Here is a 26855-nt window from a genome sequence, read left to right as displayed (position 1 = left end):
GTCATAGTGGGATATCACCATTGCCTGGACCAGAAACTGTGCAGAGCATGTTGTGAGATATGGGCGGATCCAACAAATGTTATAGTGGAGGAATCTGTAGGATCAGGTTATGACTTTAATAATTTGAGTGAATTGTTACTCTTGACCTGTGAAGGAGGTGAAATGAGTGAATTATTGAGTTTGGTAGAAAGTTGTTCTCAGGTGGCTGGACCTGCTAGACGATCGAGGAGTTCAGTCTTGAAAAGATTGAGTTGTAGGTGGTAGTCAGTCATCCGAGCAGAAATACCTAAGAGGGTGATTGTGATGTGAGAGGATACAGCTGTAGTGGTTAATGAAAAAGAGAAGGGGGACTGGATATCACCAGCATAGCAGTGAGAAGAGTCCATGAGAGGCAATGACAGAGTCAAGGAAAGCAGTGTAGATGTGGAAGAGCAGGGGGCTCAGCACTGAGCTCTGAGGAACCCCAGCTGAGTGAGGCTCAGAAGAAGAGGGAACTGCTCCGAGCTTCCCGGTAAGAATTTACCTTTTCCTTCATTTCTGTGGTGATCTTCCAATTTCAGGCTGTTCTACAGAGGAAAGAAGGGTCTGATGGACAGTGTCAGATTCTCTAGAGGAGTCAAGGAGAATGAGAACCCAGAGGAAGGGTGGTAGCTCTACCCAACCGGAGAGCTTCCGATACTGCGAGGAAGGCAGTCTCGGTGGAATGGCCCTCTTGAATCCAGACTAGTATCCATCAAGGAGATCATCCTTCGATGATCACCTGGGTAACAAAGGCAGAAAACTGGTTGTAAACAGCAGGTTCAACAATTACTGATTGAAAAGTGTGAAGTGAGCCTGGACTGTAACTCTAGACTAAGTTCAGAGAAAGTTTCTTTAGTGGTTACTAACTAGTTGAGTCTGTCCTTTAGTTCACAAAATTAGGTGTAGGAAAAGGTCGGCCTATCGTATATTTCCCCGGAGCCATTCACGAAACTTATCACCGGTTAGCCACGCCCTTTAAAGAGACCCACCAATCACAGCGGGAAGTGTCTTAAGTAGCCGTTCAGGAAGTGTAATTCCTGTCACTGCTGCAGACCTTCGAGATGGCCACGCCTATAACGTAACCTACCAATCATCTAGCGCCGTCCCCTTGTATCCAATGAGAAATCAGGCCTACTTACTGCCACGCCTTTCAACATTACCCACCAATCTGCAGACGGCGTCCTTCCCGCTGTGTAGGGCGCCATCTTTCAAAACAATCGTACATTATTAAGCGAATGGGGACATTCTTTCTCCTTTTCCCCCCTCCTTCCTACTTAATATAATTACTTGTTACGTTTTTTTATTAAAAAAAAAAAAAACCCGGATAATGAAATTAATTTACCTCCATAATCTTTAATCTGAGTGTCTGTGCTATCGCTGCCAGAGAAGCGAGTGGGACAACTCGCTGCGGGGTCGGGAGTCGTTTCTCTGTTTCACTCGGCCGAACCGCTGGTGAGTGTCTCTCTTTTGAATAATAATAATAATAATAATAATAATAATAATATATTTTCTTAATCCATGGATGTTTCCGGGGGCCTGAGGCTCTGAGCTCTCTCTCTTCGGACTCTCTCTGCTCTCCGCCCGGGCTCCACACAGGTTACCTCAGCGCGGCAGAGTCCTGAGGAAGTAAAACATCCTGGACACATGATGTCGGTGTTTTTATACATATAATAATATGTATATATATGCATTAATTGTCTCTGTTATCCTGGTATGTGAGACCCTTTATTTGCTGACACAGCCAGAATGATGCCGCACAACGAAATGTGTCAAACGCCTCACCACCGCCGGCTACACGAAGCACAGTTAGTTAAGCCGTATTTAGTAGTAGTGCGACAAATTAAACGGGGGTGTGACGTCACGTTAGTCATCATTGTGGAGACTCCTTCATTCTAGGTTGTACACAAATTCGGTGTGAGATGCGCTGGAAGTATGGAAGCATCGCAGGAATGGTGCAGTAAATCCAGGGTAAATGGTGCTGTATCTAGGATGAGTGACCCAGTGTAAGTAGTGTATCTAGCAGTGTAAGTCACCTTGGTGAATAAGGTGTGTGGGCTGGTAACAATACATAGAGTTCATTGGAAGTTGCTTTGGAGAGAAATGTTTGCTAAATAAATAAATGTAAATGTAAAATGGGGACAAGACAGTGTGTATAAAAAGCAGTTCTGTAAGAATATGTCCTGTGCCACTACCCTTCAGATCATGCCAGAACATCCTGATATGAAGGAAATATTATGAAAACAGGGTGTCCAGAAAAAATGCCCTTCAGTAAAAAAAGCACATCACAAATTACTTTTTCTGATAAACTAATTATTCTTTCATTTATTTATGTTTATTGATCACTTTTTCCCTGTCCCTCTCTTTACCCTTTGTTTCATTTTGCTGCTGCACTGTTCACCTTTTCTGTTTTGTTCTCTTTCATGAAATTGTCAGTATGTGTTGTTTGTAAGGTCTGGATTTAATATTAATAAAAGAGGCTGCAGAGGTTTGCAGGGTCGTCCTCACAGTGTTGCTCAAGTTAACACCAGTTGTACACAGGACACCGCTGTTGCCCTGGCAATAGGTGTGTTGTGCTGCTGTTTTGGATTTCCTCCATCGTTTCGCACTTAGTGCACTTCTGCACTCGCCCTGGAGTGAATACTAGTCTCTCTCGGTCTGCCCATGTATCCATCCGAATTTTATACCGTGGTGTATTTTTACTAAAATGATTCAGTTTAAGTGCCACGATCAGTGATCATGGGATAGCTGGTAGTGTAGAGGTTACCCAAAGATCCCAGGTTCAAATCCCACCTCCACTTGCAGTCCCCTTGAGCAAGGTACTTACCTTAAATTGCTCCAGTAAGCAAGGGTGGCACAGCAAGTAGTGCTGCTGTCTCTCAGCATCTGGGTGGTGCAAGAGCACGTGGGTTCGATCCCGACTCAGTCTGCATGGAGCTTGCATGTTCTCCCGGTGCTCTGGTTTCCTCCCACGTCCAAAGACATGCTGTTCAGGTTCACCCATAGTGTGTGAGTAACAGTGTGTTCCACTGATGTACTGTATGGATGAGTGAGTGAGTGGGTCTGTTGTAAGTAGTGTACCTACCAGTGTAAGTCACCTTGGTGAATAAGGTATGTGGGTTGATAACACTACATGGAGTTCTTTGGAAGTCACTTTGGAGAAAAGCATCTGCTAAATGAATTAATATATGTGTAAATGTAGGATACCACACCGGCATGGAAATTGGCTTGAACCAACAGCCATCAAGTGTACATCCTTAAGTACTGTTGTTATTCATTCATTCAGCTGATGCTTTTCTCCAAAGTGACTTAGTTTTAATGTACTTGCAAGTATTTAATCATTTGTAGACCTGGGTGATTTTGCTGCACCAATTCAGGGTCAGTATCTTGCTCAGGGATAGGAGGTAATATCTGAACTCTAATCCAATCAGTGCAAGCCTATCCAGAATGATAGCAGCTGCCTTTTGACATTAGCATCTTTTATATGACTTTTTGCCTCATGAGAAAATCTGATAATGATGCATTTAACAGGAAATTGATGGGTGGTTAACATTGTTGAAACTTTGGACTGTGCAGAGCAAGAACGACGACCCCCCAGTTCCATCATCATGTCCCTGGATTTTGACGCTGCTGGGCTGCAGACGCAGCACGACGAGGACGATGACTATGACCAGGAGGACTACGAGAGGCAGCAGGAGGTGCGTTGATGGGATTGTCATTCACAGCCTTTCTTTGTTTTCCAGGAACCTGACACCACCACCACCTGCGCCAGCACACACCTTTGGCTTTTAGCTCCTTGAACAGGCTTTTGTGGGCTCCTTTTTCCTTGTACTCCCAAGCTTGAATGTTAAATCAAGCCTCTGGCTGGGTGTCTTAGAGATCAGCCTTTCTCACACTTATGGAAGTCTAAGTTATTATAGGATTAGGGAATAGAGAGTCTTCTTTTACACCCTTCGCCTTCATTTGTCTGCCCGAAAGTTTCTAAGGTCAAGCCTTACTGTTCAGTCCTCTCAGTTAGCAGTTTTAAATATGTCACATCTCTGGGTCACAAAAAAAACTCAGTTCCCCTTCTCTGGGACTGTTGTTCCTCACACTTCTTACACCATCACACTGCTTACTGCAAACCAGTAGTTTTCAAGGTCAAAAAGTAACTATAGCTGTTGATGGGATGTGTTTCTAAGAAACACCAGGCGATGTGCTTAGTCAAGAGTAACCAGTGCTTCCCTGCAAAGTACTTTACCAGTTCAAATTGGAATAATGAAGCTTATTTTCAGATTCAGATCAAGTGATTGCACGGTGTCCTCCACAAGAGAGTGCCATTGTGTCACAATGTCGAAGCTGTGTTACTGTAAATTGACTGTGGGAGAAACCTTTGTGTACCGCGGGATCCATTTAAAGCATTTAAAGCATGATACATATTTGTTGAACTTACTTTTTCAGTATTCCGTTTCAGGATTCTTAGAATTCCTCAGATTTTTGGTTTTATAATCAAACTTTACACATTTTTTTTGTTGACTGTAATTGCAGTAGTGACATTTTAATAGTGCTGTAATTTATCGAGGTTAATTTTGTTGGTTTTTGGAAAACAGGCTATTATTGCACGAACTTATTTGAAGTGGATTTTGGCCCAAATGTCTGAAAGTCAGGTTATTTTGACAGATGTTTTCAGGAATACGATCCTCATTGCATTCCAGATCCTCTTCTGTATGTACAGTTCAATTCATGCTTTCCTTGAGTTTTAACTGTTTAAGGTGATGCTTCCAGTTTTCTGGCTTGGCGTACAAGCATATTTGCATGTGTCTTTTTCCTCTCTTGTCATCAAGGTCAGTGTGTTGGCTTAAGAGCTGGACTGAAGCCAGGCTTAGGGATGGGGCTGGGAGGTTGTGAGGTGCCTTGTGCTGGCACGGATCCGCCAGTTTACATTGCATTGGCGAGAGCGAGAGGGTGGATCTGTCTTGGTGACGTGTGGAATGTGAATGAGGGCATATTACACTCTGCACCTGGATCTTCGATCACCATCTCTTGGTCAGCCTGAAATCCATCTTGCCCTCAATGAGTGAATATTTCAGGCCCTGCTTTGCCGCTTGTGCACCTCGACCTACTGGGAATGAATCCCACTAGTGCGTTTGCATGAAGACTGTGCTTGTTCTCCACGGCGTCTTTCGCGCCCTCTCTTCTTTTCAGCATCAAGCATTCCTGCTGGATATGAAACGGCTGTTTCTGATGCTCTGATGCAGCTGGCAAGCTAGTACCAAGCGAGCTGGGGAGTGAGAGGCAATGAGGCATCATTGTTTTCCCACATTCCTTCCGTTTGCTTAGCGCTTGTTGGCAGAGAGGAGCGGTCGGGTTTTCCACAATGTGGGTAACAGTTAACCGCACAGGCGGGCAGAAAGCAATGTCTGGGGTAGTGCAAGTGGATTGATTTTAAGTCTGATGGAGAGGAAGGGCCTGCTTGCAGCACTGTCTACAAGACCAGCTTCTTTTTCTTTTTCATATCATCAGATTTTGCTAATGTTAGTTTCTTGACCCATACCCCATGGCTACACAACTCCTGCTGTGGAGTGTCCATGTATTTCGGATGTCGCAACTCACCTTTTGACTGGGTGGAGATTTTCATGAATTGTTTTTGTATGCCTTAACAGCAGCCCACTATAAGACTGTCATACAAACATGGATATATACTGGTAGGAGTTGAATAGCGGTCGCTTCCATAACCATTTTTTCATTTCCGTTGTTGTAGCGAAACTTTGCTCGCTTATTTCGTTTATTTTTAACTCATAAGTGTATGAATTCCTTTTATTGGTTACCAGCTAGTTGTGACTCACCGTCAGCAATTTTCCCTTGAGAATTCTATGCTCTGCAATTGGTGAAGGTGAAATGCCATGGGGTGTGTCGTACTTCAACCTATAAGTCTCAGCACTCCTTTTTCCACTCGTCTTCAACCAGCTTCTGCAGCCGTCCTCCGTGGAGTTTCTGTCAGTCTAATGGAGGAATGCAAAAAAAGATTCTTGCTTATGGAAGTGGTTTTGTCTGAAGTTTGGACTTCTCTGTGTGAAACTGCTTATCCTGACTGGAGAATTTCATACTGTACTGAAGGTCATATGTTAGTAAGTGCTGGGGATCATTTTAGGACAAGTGTTTTTTTTTTTTTTTTTTTTTTTTTTTTTTTTTTTTTTTTTTTTTAAATCTAACTTGCAGTTAATTCCCCATCTGTGAAGGTTTCTGCGATTGGTCACTGACAGTGTTCCCGCTCTAGTTAAAAGACATAGAGTCTGTTCTTTGCACTGTTTACTTGGAGGATCTGGCACATTGCATGGCTCTCTAGCTTGCATCTGGATGCGTGTGAGGTGTTACTGTTTAACCGGATGGTCAAGCAACAATGAGCACCCTTGTGTTTTGATCTTGAATGAGCAAACATCATCCCCGCTGCATCAGAAGGAAACGCTAACCGTCACAGTCAAGGAAAATGTGCGAAATGCAGCTGGAAGTAAAGACTAATGCCACGACCGCAGAGGTGGAAGAGGTGGTTGTACACATCCGCAGATCCTTGTGGAGAGTAAGTGAAAGTGTTGTTCTTGTTTTGGTGCCTTACACACACCTGCCAGCAGAGCATGTTGATACACCGTCATAGGATAGCGATCAGTGTCCTTGTGCCTCCCGTATAGCTCAGTTGAGCTCATTGGAGAAGCTAATGAGAATGTGAAGCCCTGTGATTGGAGGTACTTGAATCCCTCTGTTCATCACAGTTCAGTGCTTCCTTGTCTGTTGTAGCTCCATAAGCTGCTGACGGACCTTCCAGATGACATGCTGGAGGACAGTGGGGACGATGTCTCGCAGGCACATGATGGCTCTGTGTGTGGAGACCACACCATTGATGACAGGTGAGACCTAGTAGGGGAACAGTTGATAGTGTAGTGGTTTTCAACCCCAACCTTAAACTGCACACAAGCCAGTACACTGGAGCTATGCTCTAACACACATTTCACATGCAGTACAATACAGTATTATACATGGCAAATATTTTAAAAGGTCCATAATGCTACAGACCAAATTCATCCTTGAACTTTCTGACCACATTCATTAATTTGCATGTTTTTGTGCATCCTTCTCCAAAGCGATTAACCACCAAATGTGAGCTTTATGTATTGAGCTACTTTTATTTACCCATTCATACTGCTGGGCAATCCTTACCGGAGTAATTTGGGATAAGTAGTAGCAGCTTGTAACATAGTGGTTAGAGCTCCTGCCTTTGGCTCTAAAGGTTGCAGGTTCAAATCCCAGCTACCCTTGAGTAAGGTGCTTATTCTGAATTGCTCTAGTAAAATTACCCAGACACATAATACACACACTGGCTGAAACTGCTTGTCCTGAGCGGAGTTGTGGCGAACTGGAGACTAACCAGGCAACACAAGGCGCAAGGGGGGAGGGGACACACCCAGGACGGGATGCCACTCCATCGCAAGGCACCCCAAGCGGGACTCGAATCCCAGACCCACCAGAGAGCAGGGCCCAGCCAAACCTGCTGCACCACCGCACCCCCCTCCAGCCATATAAACTATCATGTAGGGACTGGTTATTATCTGAAAATTCTCTCATGCCTTGATAGAGGGTTTTCAAAATGAAACCAAGGTCAAGCTTCTTTTTGTCCTCCTAGGACCCAGCACACTTGGGATCCGCACACTCAGTGGAATGAACTGCAGGGTGACACCCCCACTGATGAGGTGAGTGTAAACTTGGGAGAAAAACTCAGTATAAAATTGGCCAAGTTCATTCAATTTGGTTAATACCTGAGATTTGTGACCAGGAAGTTCCAACATTGAAAATTCGATTGCTTCCAAGTAAAGGATCTTCACCTGGACTACTTTTGTAAAACATATTCATGTGCAAAGCTGTGACACCGAGTCGTGCAACTCTCTGTAGTCAGCTTTGCATAAAATCATGCAATATTGTGTATGCATATGCTGGTAATTTCAGTCTCAATGGCAGAAGCTCAGCTGTCTCATCTTCCCCAGAATGGCGAAAGTAACTATGTGCAGACCCCTTACCATGAAGACTACACCCATGAACACGGGACTGAGCAGTTCAATGGACACATGAATCAGCATCACGCTTGGTTGCAGCCACAAGGGCAGCGCCAGGGCTACATGTATGACCACGGAGAATACGTTTTCTCCAAGAGGGGCACAAACCCGTCTGCTGTAGAGAGGGAGTTTGCACAGTACCCTCATGCGGAGCCAGAGAGGGATGGCCAGGACCATGTGGATAAAGCCAGTTCTAGAAAACAGGTCCAGGTGGGGTTTAATTTATTATTTAATGTGTTGTGTATATACAAAAAATTTTATGTAAAAAGTATTACTGTGTGATATTCGGATGACATTTAATAACATGACAATAGCATGGCTTTAATTTTTAATATTTTCATCTCATCCTCTTTTGCTGTAGGTCCTTGAGGGCCAGGCGTCAAGGGATGATCATTTGGCTCAGTACAAGGTCACCTTCAATCCATACCAACCTGATGCTCAGCCTAAGATGTTCAGACTGGAGGGGGTTGGTCCAGATGGTGGGTTTGACCAGCTGCAGAGGGAGTTCCTTGACTCTGCCCACAGTGAGTGTCGTCTGGTCCCAGCAGACGGGGGACAAAATGAGAGGGATGTGTGCTGTTTAAAAATGGCAATATGAAATCTGGCACCACCATGTTACACTGATTTAATCCATATAATATCTGTTTAAAATCTTCCTGTTGCCTCAGACTCTGCGGATAAGCAGCAGATTGCACAGCTGCAGATACTGAACAAGGCTCAGCTAAGGCAAATTGAGGATCTGGAAAAGAAGCTGGAGGACTGCAGACGTAACATGCGGTACATGGAGCACCAGCTGGCCATTGTGAAAGGTGGGCAACAGTTGATCGGTGAAAGCCAAAGATGGGCAGAAGTACCTTTCAGCCGTCACCCCAGACCTTGCTCCCACAGTCCTGATTTCCCACAGTTTGTTTAGCCTGTTTGTCATTGTTTTTTGTTTTCTTTCCAGATGAGAAGGAGGGCCTGGCAGTTAGCTTGAAGGAATCTGCCCACTTGCTCCAGGAGGCTAAGGAGCGAGAGCACCAGCTACAAGGCAAGGTTTCTGCACTGCAGCTGCAGGTGCAGACGCTGACTGACAAGGACTGCGAGGTTGGTTCCCCACATTTTTTGTTTTTGCTAAGAGCTGTAATAGACTGCAAGACTGTCTGTGTTGAAACTTTGTTCATCTTTATCCTTAAAACGTCAGCTGAAGAGATGGCCACCAATGACATTTTCACCCAAACAGTTTGTTTTTCTAGCCTGCTGCAGCCCTTCCTTTAGTTTGGACTGATTATTTTCGCATTACAATATCACTCGAGGCGCATCAACGCTGCAGGCTATCTTGAGTGTACATGAATGCTGAGAGCTCTAAAGTGCGTGCCTGTTGAAGGAAGAATGAGCGGCCACTGTGCTTCTGTGCATTGTGCAATTTCTGACTCCAGTGTAATGGAATGAGCTCTCTCTCTTATTCAGAACTGCTGAATCCCTCTCAACATTCAAGAAGGGACTCAAAACACATATTCTAAACCTGCTAATCTCACTCCTTCGTAAACTTCCAATACAATATTTGTTTAAAATTGTACTCTCTACCAGTTCTTTATGCAATTACTTGTGTGCATTTTGCTTAAATTTGGATTTGAACTTAACTGCACTTCAAGAATCATGTGTCTTCATCTGTACTGGTCTGTATGTTGGTGAAATGCACTTCTGTGTTCTGAGTTGTGTGTCGCTTGAAAGAAAAGCATCAGCTAAATGAATATAAACGTAAAGGTAATTGGACCTATGCGTGTCTAGAGTGGGAAGAAGCTGCAGGCTGCCGAGGCAGCGGTGGACAGCTTGAAGCAGCAGATTGCGGAGCTGTGTCGCTCAGAGACGTTGTCCCGTGCGAGGCAGCAGCACGAACGTGATCTAGTGGCCATCCGCGAACAGCACGAGGCCAAAATTCTGGTCCTGCAGCAGAAGCTGGACACACAGGTGCAGGCGCTGGAGGAACAGGTGAGGATCAACATGCGTATCTGATCAAACACCTCTGCGGGTGAGGGTGCCATGGAATTTGCTCCTCATTTACCACAAAGTGGCTCTCGAGCCCTGGTTAGGGAACAGAATGGACATTCCATTAGATGGCAATCTCCATTTAAAGACACAGCTGAATGTGTCTAGTAAAGGAGGGCTACTCTTGTCCGTTCTGCAACGTTTCGGGTGCCATGATGATTTATTTACGTTTTAGCTGAAGCATTGTAGGAAACAGTTCTTCCAAAGCTTAATACTGGCCAAGTCTGTCTGAGAAGAAAGTGGAGTAAATTAATGGATATGTGAACATAATTTGAGTGTTTTCTGCACCCCCCACCCCGTCTCATCGCTTGTAAGACGGAGCTGAGCCGCAAACTTCAGGAGCAGCTGAAGCAGCTGGAACGGCAGAGGGAAGAAGAGAGACTGGAGCGAGCAGCAGTCATCAACACCCTGACCAAGCGCTTGGATGAGAGCCAGCAGCAGTGTGCCAGCCTGCTGCATACAGGTGTGTGTGTGTGTGTGTGTGTGTGTGTGTGTGTGTGGGGTCAGGGATGAGATGCATGCACACTCGTCATTCTTGCATTATGTTTGCTCTAAACACAGCCTTTCTGGAAAAACTCAAATTCTCCAACTCCTAACTGTTCCAGCTCCATTTTATTCACTACAGTTGCTTTTTTTGTGTTCCAGGAAACTAATGTTTCCAGCTTTAGTCAGTGCCCACTATTGTGTTTTTGCAGCTGGGCATTTGAAATACATTTGTACAGGCAGCTGGCTGATCATTTCTGAGCCACAATGTGAGCAGAGAATCTGCTCCATGCTGGCATATCAGCAATGATATCATAACGGTAACATCTTCGCTTTTGATATCAAGCATTTGAACGTGGCGATGACCGTGCGCTAACTCACCTTACTCACCTATTTGAGTGTATGAAAATCTCCTGTCTTTTTGTCCCAGGGAGTGTCCAGGAGATGAACCAGCTTCACATGCAATTGCAGCAAGTGCAGTCAGCAATGAAAATTAGTGAGAACATGAACAAATCCCTACAGGTCTGTCATGAAATCTTTATGGTGTCCGCTCACTTTCCTCAGTTTAATACTAAGAGTAATGCAGAAAATGCCTCTGTCAGGGTACAGTTATTTTATTTCTTTTTAATATAGGAAGAACTCTCTGAGCTGAAGGAGCATGTCACTCTGTATGAGTCTGCAATCAAATTAGGGGTCATTTCGCTGGACTCCAATGGAGAATGGGACAACCAGCTGTCCGATTCATACGTAGAACTGGGCATCAAGAAAGTCAACTGGAAAAATAGTCGCTTCCACAGGTACACAGATACAGATCAAATTCTACAGTGTTACAAAGCTTATATTAATTGGTATACTTGCAGCTTTTTTGCCTTTGTGTAGTCTAAGATTTAAGACTTTTTTTAAAAAAAAAAAAAAAAACTTTTCAAGCATCTATAGACTCAGTGCATTCAAAATTTGGCATCTGATGGTTGCCAAACAAGTCCATACTGTGAATGAAGGTAGGAACCCCATCCAGTTTCAGTAAAGATGTCTGACATGGACCATATCCCTCTCCCTCCCCTGTTAGCAGTCCCGTGACGACCAGCACCTCACCTGACGCCTTACCGAGGACTGACATGGTCTTCGAGCTCAAGGCTGAGTTGCAGCGCCTTCTGGGCAGCCTGAAGGCCAAGAGGCAGAAGATCTCCCAGTTGCAGGAGGAGCTGCAGCGGACCCAAGCCAGGTCACAGGAGCTGCAGGACCAACTGGACAAGGCTGAGAGAAGTGTGCGAGACTCCAGGGTGAGCTGTGCGAATGGATATAATAAATTGATGTGACAGAGGCTTCTTCTGTAAAAGGTGCCTTCTGTAAAAGTGAATCTTAAATCTAATCAGGAAGGTATGACTGCTATGTGTTGTTAATACGGCCAAAGGAAGGTTGGGAGGGGAAGAAAATGATATTGAGTTTCTTACCACAGCTGAGGGAGATTAGCCTGGAGAAGCAGCTGGAGGTGTCCAGTATGACAGCACACCAGGAAGAGCTTCAGCAGCTGCGGAAGGACAAGGAGCTCCTCCAAGACCGAGTGGAGGTCAGACTGCAGGGCAGAAACACTGCTTCTGTACTTGTTTTGCACTGTGATTTATTTAGCCTTCTAGTCTAGCTTGTTGGGCTGGATGTCATTGTGTTTGGTGTGACGCACCCAAGAAACAGTGCAGTTTTGTCTTAATGACACATGCCAGTCCAGTGTTGCAATGTCAGGAGGTCTGCTCGGTGTTCCTTGGCCTCTCTCCAGGGCACATTTCATTAGTCTCCTGCGCCATGCAATTTGTAGCAGACATATCACCATGGTGGTGCTGTTTACTAGTTTATTCATATAACCTTTCGCCCTGTCGCCACCCAGAAACTAGAGTCGCAGAATCGCGAGTTGAAGCAGAGCGAAGAGAAGGTGAGGGCTGCCAATGGGGAACTCTGCACCAAGATGAGGGAGATGATCCAGGAACTGGACCAAGAGAAGCAGGAGGCAGCAGAGAGGTAGCTAGGGAAGGGCTAACAATCTCATAAGGGTTTCAGTGGCTGACAAGTTTGCTAAGAGGTGTGCTGGTGTATGCAAGCGATAATTTCAGATTATTCTTAACCTCAGTTGTTCCAGCAGTTTACCTTTAGTAAAATTATAAGCCATCTACTATAACTCATCGTGGCACAAAAATAAATGGGAATAACAAAATTCTGTGCCACTCTGTTTTATGTGTTTTGGGGGGCTGTTGGAGGTATGAGAGGACCCAGCAGCAATTCCGGGATGATGTGGTGAACCACGTCCGCACCGAGCTGGCCGAGGAACACTCCGCACAGATGGAGGCTCTGCAGACAGAGTGCCAGAAAAAGGTTCATCTTCTTGAGTAAGTTACGGTTCCTCTATGCTTTCCCCCTTGGACATCATGGTGCATTTTTCTCAGCATGACAGAGTTGTCAGAGACTGCTTTCATACGTACTTTGCATTCTTCTGCAGGCTCAAGCTGGCTGACCTGAACAAGGAGATGGTTGCTGTGCAAGAATGTTACATTGCTATCTGCAGAGAGAAGGACTCTCTGGAGGAGAGCCTGCAAGCCAAGATGATGGAAGAAAGAACAAAGTTTGAGAAAGAGGTTTGTGGACATTTTATGTTGGGCTATCAGTGGTTCTGTTTTGCTGTCTACAGTACACGCTCTGATTTTCACGACACTAACACTTGCTTGCCATCCCCATCACTCAGCTACGAGACCAAATGGACAAGGAGCGAGAGCAAGCCCTTGCACAGCTGAAGGCCAACTTGGAAGCTCAGCACCATGTAGCTGCTGCTGCCACCAAGGCAGTGTGGCTGAAAGAGAGGGGAGCAGAGATCCAGCGCCAGGTGGAAGCACAAGTGGCACTGATCCAGACTACGTGGGAGGAGGATCACAGCAAGGTACCATCACTGTAGCAGTGTTGTAGTCCATAAATATCTACTGCAGTGAACCTGTACTAAGGAGCCTGTCAATGTAAAATATAAACAAATGTGCGCAAATTATGACTTATAAAACCGTGTTTTATGGTGTACAATGTGCTGTGCTTTACCCGTCCCAGGTATTGCAGACTGCTCTGGAGGAAGTGGAGAGGCAGTGGGCCCAGCGATGCAAACAAGCCAGTACCAGGCGTGATGGTATGGTTGAGGAGAGGGATACTCAAACAGAAGGGTTGGATTCCAGGGCAGAGCTGGAAGCCCTGCTGACTGCTCAGAGGCTTGCCCTGCAACAAGAGGCAGCACAAGTACAGGCCAGAATAGTAGAGGAGGCAGTTCAGCATGTGGAGCAGGACCTTCACAAGAAACACATGGAAGCCCTCACCCAAAAGGTACATGAGCACTCCACCCTTTTTTGGCTATTTGATCTTTATTAATGGTGGACAGTTTCTACTCTTACTCGTCACTGTACTGCTCCTACGTTCAAGGAACTAGACTTGGAAGAAGGAGGATGCTGAATCTAAATTACTTCTGCTCAGTATTTAGTGGGATATTACTTTATAAACGGGTTAATTTACGATACTAACTCAAGTTGTGTCACACTGAAAAATTTACAATGGTAGTAACATAAATATATTAACTGTAGCTGCTGCATTCAGTGTAGTGAAATGAGGTATTTGTCCCTGCAGGTGGCGAGCGCCGTTTCTAGTGCCCGTGAATGCTGGCTGCAAGAACTCACCTCCCTACCGGAGTACAAAGCAAGCCTTCAGGCTGAGAGAGAGGACTGGGAGAGGAGGCAGGAGAAGGAAACTGCTCAGAAGGTACAGTTGAGCGTGTGTGCGGGATCTCCGAGTTAGGGACTCCCTTGCTGTGAGACCCTTGCAGTTCAGTGCTCAGGTGGCCTCTTTCAATCTTCCAGATGGCTTCAGTGCTGATAGCTGCAGAGGAGAAGTGGAGGAGGGAGCAGGAGGTGGTAGAAGCAGAGCTGCGGGATGCGGTGCGGCTCCTGCAGCAACAGTTGGAGCAGAGCAAGGAGGAGGCGGCAGCCCGCTTGAAGGCTGAACTGGCACAAGCCCGGGCGGCCTGGAACCAGGACAAGCAGGAGGAGATTTCCCGCATCCAGGCCCAGAATGAGAAGGACTACCGCTCCTTCCTGGATGAGCAACGCTGCAAGCTGGAGCTGGCCCTGAAGCAGGCCAAGGAGGAGGCAAGCCGGCAAAAGGAGGCAGAATTCCAGCAGCTATTCAGAGACCAGCAGGAGGAGTGGAATGCCCAGCAGGAGTCCCGAAGCCATGCTGAGAGGAAGCGGCACCGGGAAGAGGCTCTGCTTGAAGCACAGAGCACACTTGCAGAGATTCAGGACTTCATTACAAATGATCCAAGGTGGCTGACCCAAAGCGAGGAGAAGCCATCCAGCAGCCCTTGTGCAACCCCCAGCCCAGGGGGGCTAAGAGCCTATCTGCAGACAGCCTGCAGGGCCCTGCTTGTCCAGGCAGTAGACCAGGTCAAGCAGCACTGGAAAAAGGTGGGATTGCCCTTCTCTTTCAGCTCAATCTGTGTAGCTGGTGTCCAGAGTAATGTCATGACAGCAGGAGTGTTTCCTCTTCCTGTCACTGCAGTGCAGTGAGGACCAGCTGGCTCGCATGCTGAAAGAACAGGAGGACCAGCACAAGAAGGAATTGAATCGTATTCGAGGTAAAAGAGCTGTTGCACATGAGCACGCACACATACTCTCGGAATCTTTCTCATCTATGGGGTGGAGTTGCAGGAGGTCGCAAAGAAGGGTGGTTTGAGGTTTAAGGAATGGGTGCCACCAAAGCTGGAAACATTCAGACTTCCTCCCCACTGCTCCACCAATAGCTTCCAAGACCCCTTATACTGGCAGCACTTCTGATCCAATTTAACAGTTGCAGCCAGTGGGTTAATTAAATAAATCTGAGCGGCTGATGACTCCTCTCTTTCAAAAATGTCCATCCTCTGATTAATTACCCACTCAGTCCAAGTTTGCGCATGCATAACTCTTCCTGGAATTAGTAAATTGCTCTTTCGTAGGTGACTAGGAAAAGACATGTCGGGGGGTGTTAACTTCTGCATTTCTGGCTGGTACCTGAACTGCTTGCTGATCTAATGATACTAATAGAGTAGATACATCTTCATACCAAGTGTTATCAGTAATCCCAGTGCTTCTGCTGCGTGTTTGCATGTAGGTTCGAATTCAGCTCGGGGGAGGGGGTGATGTTCTCATGTTCTCCCCTTGTTTGGGTTCCAAAGACAAGCACCAAAGAAAGCAGCAATAAAGCACTTCTGTAGCCTCCTTTACCATGAAAACTACACAAGCGCTCACTATTAGTTGAATTCAACTCAATTGCATTCATCCTCCCTCCTACCCCAGGTGACATGGTTTTCTATTGCAGGGTTTGACAAATATCATGTGTATTCCGCCCATTCTCTCCTTTCAGTCTCCATGTTGCAATCCAACGAACTGCCATGTGGACAGAGTTGTGCAGACAGTCTGCAGAAGTTGCAGAAGCAGTGCAAGGACCTGAAGAGGCACCTGGAGAAGGCATGCAGGCAACTACAACAGACTGTGCACGACCACAAGGCTGCTCTGCAGCAACTCAAAGGTACTCCTGCCTAGAGGTCTGGATTGCTTTTTTTTTTTTTTTTTTTTTTTTTTAAAAGTTCATCGTGGTTGGAATGTTGTTGAACGTCTGCTGCTCGCCTCATCTTTCAGAGGAGCATGAGGATGCAATGCAAAAGGAGCGGGAAGAGAGCCGGAAGAAGCTGGAGGAGGTGAAACGGTCTTCCAGCAATCACCCTTCCCTGTACGTGACCAGTCGCATGTATGCTTTAAATGACAGTAGACATGGGTCAAAGAGGTTTTGTTGCCAACCGGGCTAATGTTTGTGTGCTTGGCAGGTATCGGACAGACAGCAGCCCAGATAGCCAGCAGTCTCTTCAGGCTGGACTGGAGGAAATGAAGAAACAATACATGAAAGCTGTTGGAAAAATTAGAAGTCAGTATGATATTCGTGCATAATTTTTTTTTTTTTTTTTTTTTTTTTTTTTTTCTTCTTCTCTTTCTGTTCTCCCCCCCCGTACTTTGTCACTTTATCAAGGGTATTGTCCATAGCTGCGTTTCCTCCTTAGGCAAAAGAAAATGTTGATTTACATTTAATTTTTTTGGTTCTTTGCATTGGTGACCAGGGAATGTGGGGTATCTAGTATTAAATATGTATGCTTAAATGTTTAGATTTTGCTGCAGTGGTTACGAATCTCTTGCCATAAATCCATAGTATAGCTTTGGCCTTGGTTGCAAATCATGTTTTGGGTGCGGTTTGGGTATGCTGGGTAGGCGACATGCTGCGCTACATTCAGGAGAGCAAGACGAGGGCTGCGGAGATGATCCGGACAGAGGTTCTAAGGGAAAGGCAGGAAACGGCCAGGAAGATGCGCAGGTACTATCTCACCTGCCTGCAAGAGCTCCTGGAGGATGGAGGCAAGGCCCAAGGGTGAGGTTGGACTCCCCCCCCAGTAACATCTGCCTTATCTCACACTATAATGTTTACCCATACTGCTTCAGTCCTGACATCAGTGCTGCTCTCTCCCAAAATTTTGCTGACTTTGTCCCTTGTTACGTTGTCCAAACTCATTCCATTACCTGCTCACATTTTGGAAACATGTCAAATTTTTCCTTTTCCAGTGCAGAAAAGAAAATCATAAATGCTGCAAGCAAGCTGGCCACCATGGCTAAAGTGTTGGAGACCCCCGTGTCAAAGAAACAAGGTGGAAGGAATCGTCCTGTTCAGAGTGAGTACACTTCTTTTGGTTGCATTTTAACACCACCCACCCCCATTTTAGTTATGATACTGTATGTTCAGAATCAGAATCAGAACGAGCTTTATTGCCAAGTATGTTCGCACATACAAGGAATTTGTCTTGGTGACAGGAACTACCACAGCACAGACAGAATGACAGTGACAAGACAGGTGAGAAGATAGAGTATGTGAGCAAGGGATAAAAAATATTTAAAAAATATAAAGTACCCAATATACAAAAATATAGTCACTAGATACAAATGCAAGGGAGTGTGAGTAAGAGATATGTGATAAATAGTTATAAATATAAATAGCATTATGTATTGCACGGTTTACTCTCTAGGGGAGAGATTTAGGTGTTCATGAGGTAGATGGCCTGAGGAAAGAAACTTTTCTTATGCCTGGCTGTCCTGGTGCTCGGTCCTCTGTAGCGCCAGCCAGATGGCAAAGGTTCGAAGAGGAAGTGGCCTGGATGTGAGGGGTCTAGAATGATTTTGCTAGCCCTTTTACTGACTCTGGACGAGTGCAGTTCTTGGAGAGCTGGGGGGGATGTGCCGATGATTCTTCCAGCAGTCCGAACTATCCGCTGCAGTCTTCTGATGTCTGACTTCGTAGCTGAGCCGAACCAGACAGTTATAGAGGTGCAGAGGAGAGGAGTTTCATCAGTTTCAAATTATTTCTTCTGTATCAGCAGGCTCAATGAGGTTGGAGACTCTTGCTGGAGAGAAAGCAGCCAAACTTTCACTTTCGTCATCAGACCAGAGCACATCTCCTCAACAGGCAGCCACTCAGACAAGTACATCTGCTGAGAAGCAACAATTGAGTATGGTTTCAATTGATCGTGACAGCAGGCCTGGAGCAGAGCATCCTGGGACTAAAAGCCCCAGTGAAACTCTAACATCTCGAGATTCCAGTATGTCTGACAAGAGGAAAGTACAGCAGGATGCTCCTTCTCAAGCTCCACCAAAGCCGGCCCAGTCCCTTTCACTCACGCCAGTGGGAAATGGGAAATCCCTCTTGCCAGTGGGTGGGGTTACTGATGAGGGGCAGGTCCATGTGACCTTGAGGACCCAAAGCAGGGAGTTATATGTGAGGGAAGCCAGTGACCACTTAAGTACAAAATCTGCAGTCAAACCTTTTCTGATTAAAGAGACTCCAGTTAAGGATGGTGGGTGGAGCAACTGGAATTTTGTTGGTTCTGAACCATATTTAGACCACCAGAACCGCACATCTGCTTTTCCAAATGGCCAATCGGAGCTTCGTAATGCCTCCGCATTTCCTGTCCCTTCATTTATTTCCGTTTCTGAAACTGATGATGACACAGATGACGACTTGTCTCGTTACGGAAGCTGGAGCACCTACAGGAAGCTGCCAGAAGTGCCGAACAAAGCTAAAGTAAAGCCGCCGCCTTCTGCCTCTCGAGAGGGGGCACAGGACACAAACGTGACTAAGGCCCGAGATCCGATTCCTGGGTCCGAGGGAGCCGGACTGCGAAGACTCTGTTCCAAGAGTTTGTTCCCTGAAATGAAAGCCTGTCAGCAGGACAGTGGATTTGATAGCCCTCTTTCCCTGCTACCCAAGTAAACAGAGACGGGGAATGAGCCCTGGGCACGGAGAGATGCAGACAGTTTGTCTCATCATAAGCATCTGTTTATTTCTTCTGCATTGTGCTAAGCCTTCATTAGGACTTGGTATTTATTCCCTGTTTTTGAATGCACTGGTGCTAGTTTGTCCCTTTGGTTGTACTGTGAATGTGTTAATGTATTTCTGATCTAACTTTCTGTACCCTGCTAAATGTGCAATCCATATATACAATATATAATTTTTTTTAATGTATCAAATAAATTTTTCACTTTGTTAAAGAATTTTCCTTCTAGTTGCTCTAAAACCTGTGCCTAACACTGCATTAACTGTAACTCTCAAGAAATTACTTTCAAGGCCACGTTAACAAAAGGGGTTCCTTTTTTTTTTTTTTTGTCTGCTTCACATTTTGAACACCACAGCATCCCATAGGCATTTGAAACCAGCTTGATGACGACAAGCAGAGCTCTCTGGCAGCATTATATTTTAAGGGCCTGTTTGGGATTTGTTGCAATAGCATTGGAAGTCCTGGGCTCTGGCAGAACCGGTTCAACTGTTCATTCATATGACTGTTTAGACATTCCAGTCCATTTGAAAGAAATGCTCTTTTTAAGGCTGTCCCCTCCAACCAGTTTCAATAATTTAGTTAGGACAATGAGCAGTCTTGTTTTCACAGCTCAAGACTTGAGAGCTCAAATGCAGCCTCAGCTGTATTTTGGCTCAGCTTCTTGTCCAACCTTTGTAGTCTGTGCCTACCTAGGCATAGACTACAAAGGTTCGACAAGAAGCCAAGTTCATAGCTGGACTCAAGTGTACACATTCACTCAGCATCACACCTGGCAATTCAGACTCGCCAGTCCAGCTGAACAGAAGATGTGAGCAAATTCAAGCAACTATGAGGAGGCCGTTTAACATCTAATTATATCTGCAAAATACAGCTAGGGCTGCACTTGAACTCTCAAGCCTTGAGCTGTGAAAATAAGACTGCTCATTGACCTAAAAGTCACAAAGATGGGAAGTTGCCAAAGAGCAGGCAGTTTGGAAGGTTGTATGACCCATCAGAACGTTGCTTTGGCAGGCGTTGGGTGCTTTCTCAGCCAGTCAGTGCTCTCACCACAGCTAAGGTGAACCTTGAGTCCTGTGACATTCCTTGGAGGGGCCCATCTGTACTGCTCCAACCCTGATGTTAGTTGGGTGTCAGAAGGCAGACCATACTGTGAGGTCTGCCACAGGTTGCAGCTCATTCTGGAGGTTTGAGGCCTTGGAATCCTGTCTTTCCTTCTCCCAATTGCCTTGAAGTCATCACGTGAAAGTGCTCAGCATTGGCTTGCTCTCCCTCAAGCTTTTACAGCCACAAGTGTCGTCATAGCCATTCAGGATCTGCCTGTGCAGACCCACCTATATGACTGGTCCCGGATGGTCTTTCCTTACGCTTCCCATCACAGAGGCTTCACTTTATCCTTTTTTCTTTGCCGTTGTGTATAAGAGGCAATGATGGGGTTTGGTTGTTGTCATCATGCACGACAAAGACTTTATATTCCAAAATAAAAGATTAGCAAGGCATATGAAATTCATAATGGCTAATTACATGCCAGATGTTTTTGGGATCCTGAATGGTTGATTGAAGGGGAATGGATGACTAATCAAAATAGTGTCCGGTGACAGTTTTGTTTACATAAACACAAGTTACGCCCATGTGCATCAACAGACCGTTGTAATATGCATTTAAACATTTATTCATACAATGTTTTCTTGTTTATTGTTTGACAGGAAACATGCTGTTTTTTTTTAAATTTCAGCCGATGAAGAAAATGTATATATTGCTCCTTGTTGCTCAGACATCCGGCTGTTTTACAGGACTCTCTAGTAGTCTAGATGAGAGGAGGCAGGGAAGCTGTTTTTATCAGGCTCCTTTTGGCAGCTGTCAATGAGCTGGTTGTTGGTCGGTGTTCAAGGAGTGACTCATTAGCGAAAGGCTTTTATTGATGGCTTGGGCCACGAAACTCAAGTTCCACTGGGACCCATTTGGTGGAGTCTGCCCTGCGTGACTCAGTACTCCTGTATCACAAACTGTTGTCAGTCCAAGGTTGAACAAGAAGAGAATGTATTGCTCTTTCGAGAGACCGAATGCCCCCTCAGGGCAGGAGCAGTGCAGCGGATCGCCACGTGAGAGGCTCAGGAAGACAGGAGGGAAGTTTTTATCACTGAGCACATCAACGATGACAATTTTGTCATAAATAATTAGCTTTTTTGCTGTGTTTCTATTCAGAATCAGACAGAATAACATGGTGCAACACAGTGGTACAGCTGGTATTGGTGGCGCCAAGTAGCTCCGGGGCTGTGGGTTTGAAACCAGCTGACACTGTTTAACGTTTGTGTGTTTTCATGGGGTTCCTACTGGTACTCCAGTTTCTGCCATCTGCTGTGTTTCAGGTGAGCTGATCACTCTAAACTGCCCTTAATTTGTCTAGAAGTGAATGAATGAGTGTGTGAGATTCCCCTGCAATGAACTGGCATCCTGCCCTAGTTGTACCCTGCCTTACACCCTTTGCTTTTGGATATCTCCAGTCTGCAATGAACTTGCACTGGGTGAGTGGTTATTGATATAATCAATGGATGCAAGAACTATTTGTTTAATTAGAGGTGAAAAACTGACAATTATTCATTTAGGCAGCAAGTTGGCGGCACGGTGGCACAGCGAGTAGCGCTGCCGTCTCACAGTGCCTGGGTGGTGCGAGAGGATGTGGGTGCAATCCCTGTTCAGTCTGTGTGGAGTTTGCATGTTCTCCCCATGTCTGCGTGGGTTTCCTCCCAAAGATATGACGTTCAGGTTCGCCCACAGTGTGTGAGTGACACTGAGAGAGTGCATTTCACTGATGTACGGATGAGTGAGCCATTGTAAGTAGTGTATCTAGCAGTGTAAGTCACCGCGGTGAATAAGGTGTGTGAGCTGCTTAAAATCTTTAGATGGAGTCATTTTGAGAAAAATACTTAACTTCAACTGACTAAATTTTTCTTCATCCAGAACTTTCATGAAGAAAAATAATGACCTAGAGAGTAATTTCACTGCATATGCATACAGATACAAGCAGTTCTAGTCTCTAATCCTCAGCTCCCTACTTTTAGATAGCTGAATACTATCAGTAATGCCAAGACTGATTCATTAGGTCATGCTTCCCAGGGATAGGGTGGAAGCAACACCCTCTCTGAGCCACAAACTTAACCCCAAGGCACATCTAAGGCTAGGCGTAGACCAATGTTTAGATCTGTCTAGATCACATTCGAAGCCAGTGATAAACGCACAGATACAATGGAGTTTAGTCACACTGACACTGCAGCGCAGGAAGAGCACTTAAGCAAATTCACCCATCGACTTGAGCTGGCAACCCAACCCACATGCAATGAGCAGTAATCCTAGTTGTCTCTCTGACTTTTCAACATTGAGACACTTTCCTCCAAAGCAACTTCCAATGAACTCTATGTAGCATTATCAGCTCACACACCTTATTCACCAAGGTGACTTACACTGCTAGATACACTGCTTACACTGGGTCACTCATCCATACATCAGTGGAACACACACACACTCTCTCTGTCACTCACACACTATGGGTGAACCTCAACAGCATGTCTTGGGACTGTGGGAGGAAACCCACACAGACACAGGAAGAATGTGCAAACTCCACACAGACTGAGCACGAATCAAACCCACATCCTCTCACCACTCATTGTGCCACTCCACTGAAATTATTTTAAAAAATTTTCTTCAAAGCAATTTATCAATTATACAGCTGTTTTTTTTTTTTTTTAAAAAACCCAGTGCCATTTTTGTTAGGATGACTATATCACTCCAGTAGTAGCTGAGATTTGAACTTGCAACCTCAAGATCCAAAGACAGTAGTTTTAACCACTATACTAGTGCTATTGATGTTTCCTTAGCTTCCAAAGAAGTACTGAGAGTGAAATAACCATGCTGGAGGGCAGGATCATGAGCAGGAAGTATAGTCAGATGGCAGGGGGGGGGGGGGTGAACACCACCAGCTGATTGTGTAGTGGGCTGAGGGGCTTTGGTCAAGATTGCTTTCATGGTGTCTGCAGTTCATGGCTCACACTGACTGGCTTAAAGGTAGGGTGACCATCAATTACAGTTTACAACTCCAGTTTTTTTCTTGTAGAAGGGTGTATATCTTGCATCATATAAGGATGTCTTTGTCTTGTGTGGGAGAGACACTCCTGGGTACTGGCGCCATGATTATGAGCGGAGACCCAGCTTCCCTGACTGGCTTCTCCAAACAGACTGTTGTTCCTCAAAGAACAGAACAAACGGCCTGTATTTATAAATCTCACAATCCCATACCTCGGCCATCATGGTTGGGAAGAAGAAAGTTATAAACAGCCTCCATCCCTTGAGCATAAAACTATTTTTTCTGACTCTGTTTGTTGTCTCTTTTTCTACATTAGTCAGACAGAGCTGTGGCCAGCAGACCCAAACACATTTTGTAGACAATGTTCCAATGACCATGTGAGTCCTGCTTGACCTGTGAAGCAGGTGCTCAACAGGTGCTGTCCTTTGCCAAGATCTTCCTTGGGACTCTCTGTGGTACCGCTGAAACATCCACATGTGCAGCTGGTGACTAAATGTCCAGTTGTCTTGTCAGTTGTGTCAGGTTTATTTTCTTTTCATCCGTTTAACCATGTTTTACCCTGCGCCTGCCGGAGCCAGGGTGGCCAGGCTATGTATGTGGAGCCCTAAGAAACAAGTACTCCTCGTGAGAAGAGACACACATGGAAGAAGCTCTAGTGTAGCATGGATGCAGTCAGAGAACACAAGCAGAAGATCTGGACACACCCCACAAGTTCTGGTCTGGCCAACTGCAGAAGAGCTCAGCCGCAGGCTCCTGAGCCCTGGGAAAACCTCGGTCTCCAAGCGCGGACTTTCTTTGGCTTCTCACTAGAAATATGCCTTTTTGGCGTGGGATAGAATAGCACAGAAAACCAGACTGCATGCTACATTTGTTTAGTTCATGCAGTGACTTGAAGGGGACTTTTTCGTTTATTTACTTGCATGGCTTTTGGAAAAATTTGCTGTCCATGAGGCCTCTGATGCCACAGCCGCAATCCTGAGTGTTTGCTATTTGTCTTGACTGCTGTCATTACAGCATTCTTGAGTTTTTCTGCAAACGATGAATAGCGGTGAGACATGTGAAAGAAAGAAAGGGGCTGACAAAACTGCTTGTGTCCCCAGAAATCAACCAGAATACCCAGCAGTACGGTGAACCCAGGAATCCGCAGGAATACTGAACGGTACAATACTGTACAGTTGGGACGGGGTGTGGGAATTCTCCTGGATGATGCATCAACGATGAGCGCTTCTGTAGGCGTGAATTGGAAAAGAAATGGAAATATTTCCTTAGATCGCGTCTCCAGAAATGCATCCATCTCCTTCTGACCCCTCCAATGCTCACTGGTATGTTCCCCCAGGGGGTGACGAGGGCCAATGTCTGATTTTTCGACCACCTTGACAAATAACGAAGGGGCCACGGCTGCCAAGCCCACAAAGGCTACCCTCTCCCTGCCCATGGATCTCTGCTTCTCATGTTTGCAACTGTTTAACGGGAGTTCTGTGAATGCAGCTCAGGCTCACATGTACAGAGTGGAAGCCACATGAACTGATTAAAAAAAAAAAAAAAAAACCACTTCTGTCAGTTTGATGGCCACCTCCAGAACTTGGGGCCTTGGACCATGTCCCTTGGTCAGATGGGATGAGGGAGGGACCCCTAGGTCAAGGAGAGGTGAACGTTTTCCTTCCCAAAGATGGTCAAATATCTCGGAAGGAGATGCAAACTCTTACGACATAAATCAAACACTGAGTTGACTTTAGGTTATGGGGCTGAACAAAATTGAGGACAAAATAATAATTTTTTAATTAAGAGAAATAACTTTAAACATGCGAATGAACTTGGCCATGACTGAGACACTGAAATTATGGACGGATATTCCAGCTCGTGATCCGCAGCTTTTTGCCTTTTATCAGCTGTCACTAGTGGGCTTATGGGTCAATGGAAAATGGACTCCCACCTTTTTCAAATACACACGCAGTCTGAAACCACTTGTTCGAAGTAGGGTCGCGGCAAACAGGGGGCTAACCTGGCAACACAGGGCACAAGGCTGGAGGGGGAGGGGACACAGCCAGGACAGGACTTAAACCCCAGACCCCCCCAGAGAGCAGGATCCAGCCAAATCTGCTGCACTACCGCATCCCCATTTTTCAAACACAGCAGCATTTTGCAGTTGTACCACATAGCAACATGTCTCAGCTCCATCAGTCCCTCTCTTCTCATGACTAAACTGAAGGTGGCTTCAAGGGTATTGCTCAGGAAGACAACACAGAGCTCAGGTTTGACACTGTAGGAACAGAGACTAATCCTTGCATTAGGTGTCAGCTTTGGGTGAGCAAGTTCTAAACCCAGAAAATGAATGTAAGCATATCTTGTTGAATGGTTTTAAGTGCTAAAACACCTCGAACACCATTACATCGTGTACGACTTTAATCCTGTGATAGCTATGTCTTTGAGTCTCAGTGCGTTTTGTCAGTGTTCAGGAATCATCGCTCTTTGGAACTCATACAGAAGCATTTCTGTGCCGGTCACGCTTTTGCATTCCTGTGCTTTCTGGCCATTTGAAGACAAAATTTGCATCTCCGTACGTTTCATGACCCCTCATTGTTTTCTTTACAGCAACAAATTTGTAGCCGCGGCACGTTTGCGTTTGAACGTTTGGCAGACTCTCCGTGTCTCTCAGGGGGCCTTTGGCGCTTTGCTTCAAGGACTGGCAGCATCTTCTCTGTGAGCAAAGACAAAAGAAAATCAAAAATGTCTCATTGATCCAAAAACAGCAAACAATGTTGGGATATTAGGGGGAGACTACAGATTTAAACATGGGAGCAAAGGGATACATATTAGCCCGCTTATTGGTGTACTCAGATAAGCAGATTCATGTATTTTTTTTACTTTTGGGATTCTAGACATTTAGGCAACTTATAAATATCAGATGGTCAGCAGATCACTTTTTGTTTTTCAATTCTTCCATCTCTGTTTCAGTTTTGCTATAAAAAAAATTGCGGTTTGAAAAGCATTTTCAAAACTAGGATAAACACCTCAAGAAGGGCAGAGACATGTTTGCTGTGGTGTGCTGCATTTGTTCAGCCACCCTAGAGAGATGATGTCAAGAAGGCATATGGACTTACACCATGTCCCCACTCCCTCCTTGTGGACTGCAAGGGTGCAGCATAAAAGTTAATACTTCTAGTGTTCCATACCAAAGGAGCTACAGACATGCGTCACTTAACAACGGGGATACGTTCTGAGAAATGCGTCTTTAGGCGATCTCATTGTGGTGCGAACATCACAGAGTGTACTTATACAAACCTACATGGTATAGCCTCGATCATAGAGTGTACTTATACAAACCTAGATGGTATAGCCTCGATCATAGAGTGTACTTATACATACCTACATGGTATAGCCTCGATCATAGAGTGTACTTATACAAACCTACATGGTATAGCCTCAATGCAGTCAAGAGATGTGGTAAACACGAGATTTATGACGCTGCTGCCGGTGTAACAGAGCATACTGTTTTACAGTAAACTTTTATCTATAAGTAGAAAGAGTACACTCTAAGGAGAAAAAGTACAGTATAGTAAATGCATAAACCAATAACAGGTGTTTATGATCATTATCAGGTATTATGTACTGTACATAATTGTATGTACTATACTTTTATACGACTGGCAGGGATTTAGGTTTGTTAGTCATTAAGTGAAACGTCATTAAGCAGCACAGGACCGTATTTGAGTTTTCATATTGTGACTTTTGGCTTCTCAGAAGTCTT

At 45.3% G+C, this 26855-nt stretch overlaps 1 protein-coding gene across 1 annotated transcript; it reads left to right on the top strand.

The window, feature by feature from the left end:
• The first annotated feature begins 1360 nt into the window (after positions 1-1360).
• cep152 (centrosomal protein 152) lies at positions 1361-19166 on the top strand. Its single transcript, XM_018765005.2, has 28 exons — positions 1361-1473; positions 3595-3716; positions 6790-6899; positions 7673-7739; positions 8031-8309; positions 8461-8623; positions 8768-8908; positions 9046-9185; positions 9870-10070; positions 10443-10590; positions 11041-11132; positions 11244-11407; positions 11677-11890; positions 12067-12177; positions 12490-12620; positions 12857-12985; positions 13096-13231; positions 13339-13530; positions 13689-13955; positions 14253-14384; positions 14483-15088; positions 15183-15258; positions 16023-16187; positions 16298-16388; positions 16483-16580; positions 16919-17075; positions 17267-17373; positions 18073-19166. Exons 2-28 carry the CDS (start codon positions 3627-3629, stop codon positions 18963-18965), a joined length of 5100 nt encoding a protein of 1699 aa, XP_018620521.2. The 5' UTR covers positions 1361-1473; positions 3595-3626; the 3' UTR covers positions 18966-19166.
• Positions 19167-26855: the final 7689 nt, after the last annotated feature.

This window comes from Scleropages formosus, chromosome 7 (assembly GCF_900964775.1).
Source record: "Scleropages formosus chromosome 7, fSclFor1.1, whole genome shotgun sequence".
In the NCBI taxonomy this organism is placed as follows: Eukaryota; Metazoa; Chordata; class Actinopteri; order Osteoglossiformes; family Osteoglossidae; genus Scleropages; species Scleropages formosus.
The sequence above is the reverse complement of the archived record's forward strand: the minus strand, read 5'-3'. Positions and strand labels throughout refer to the sequence as shown.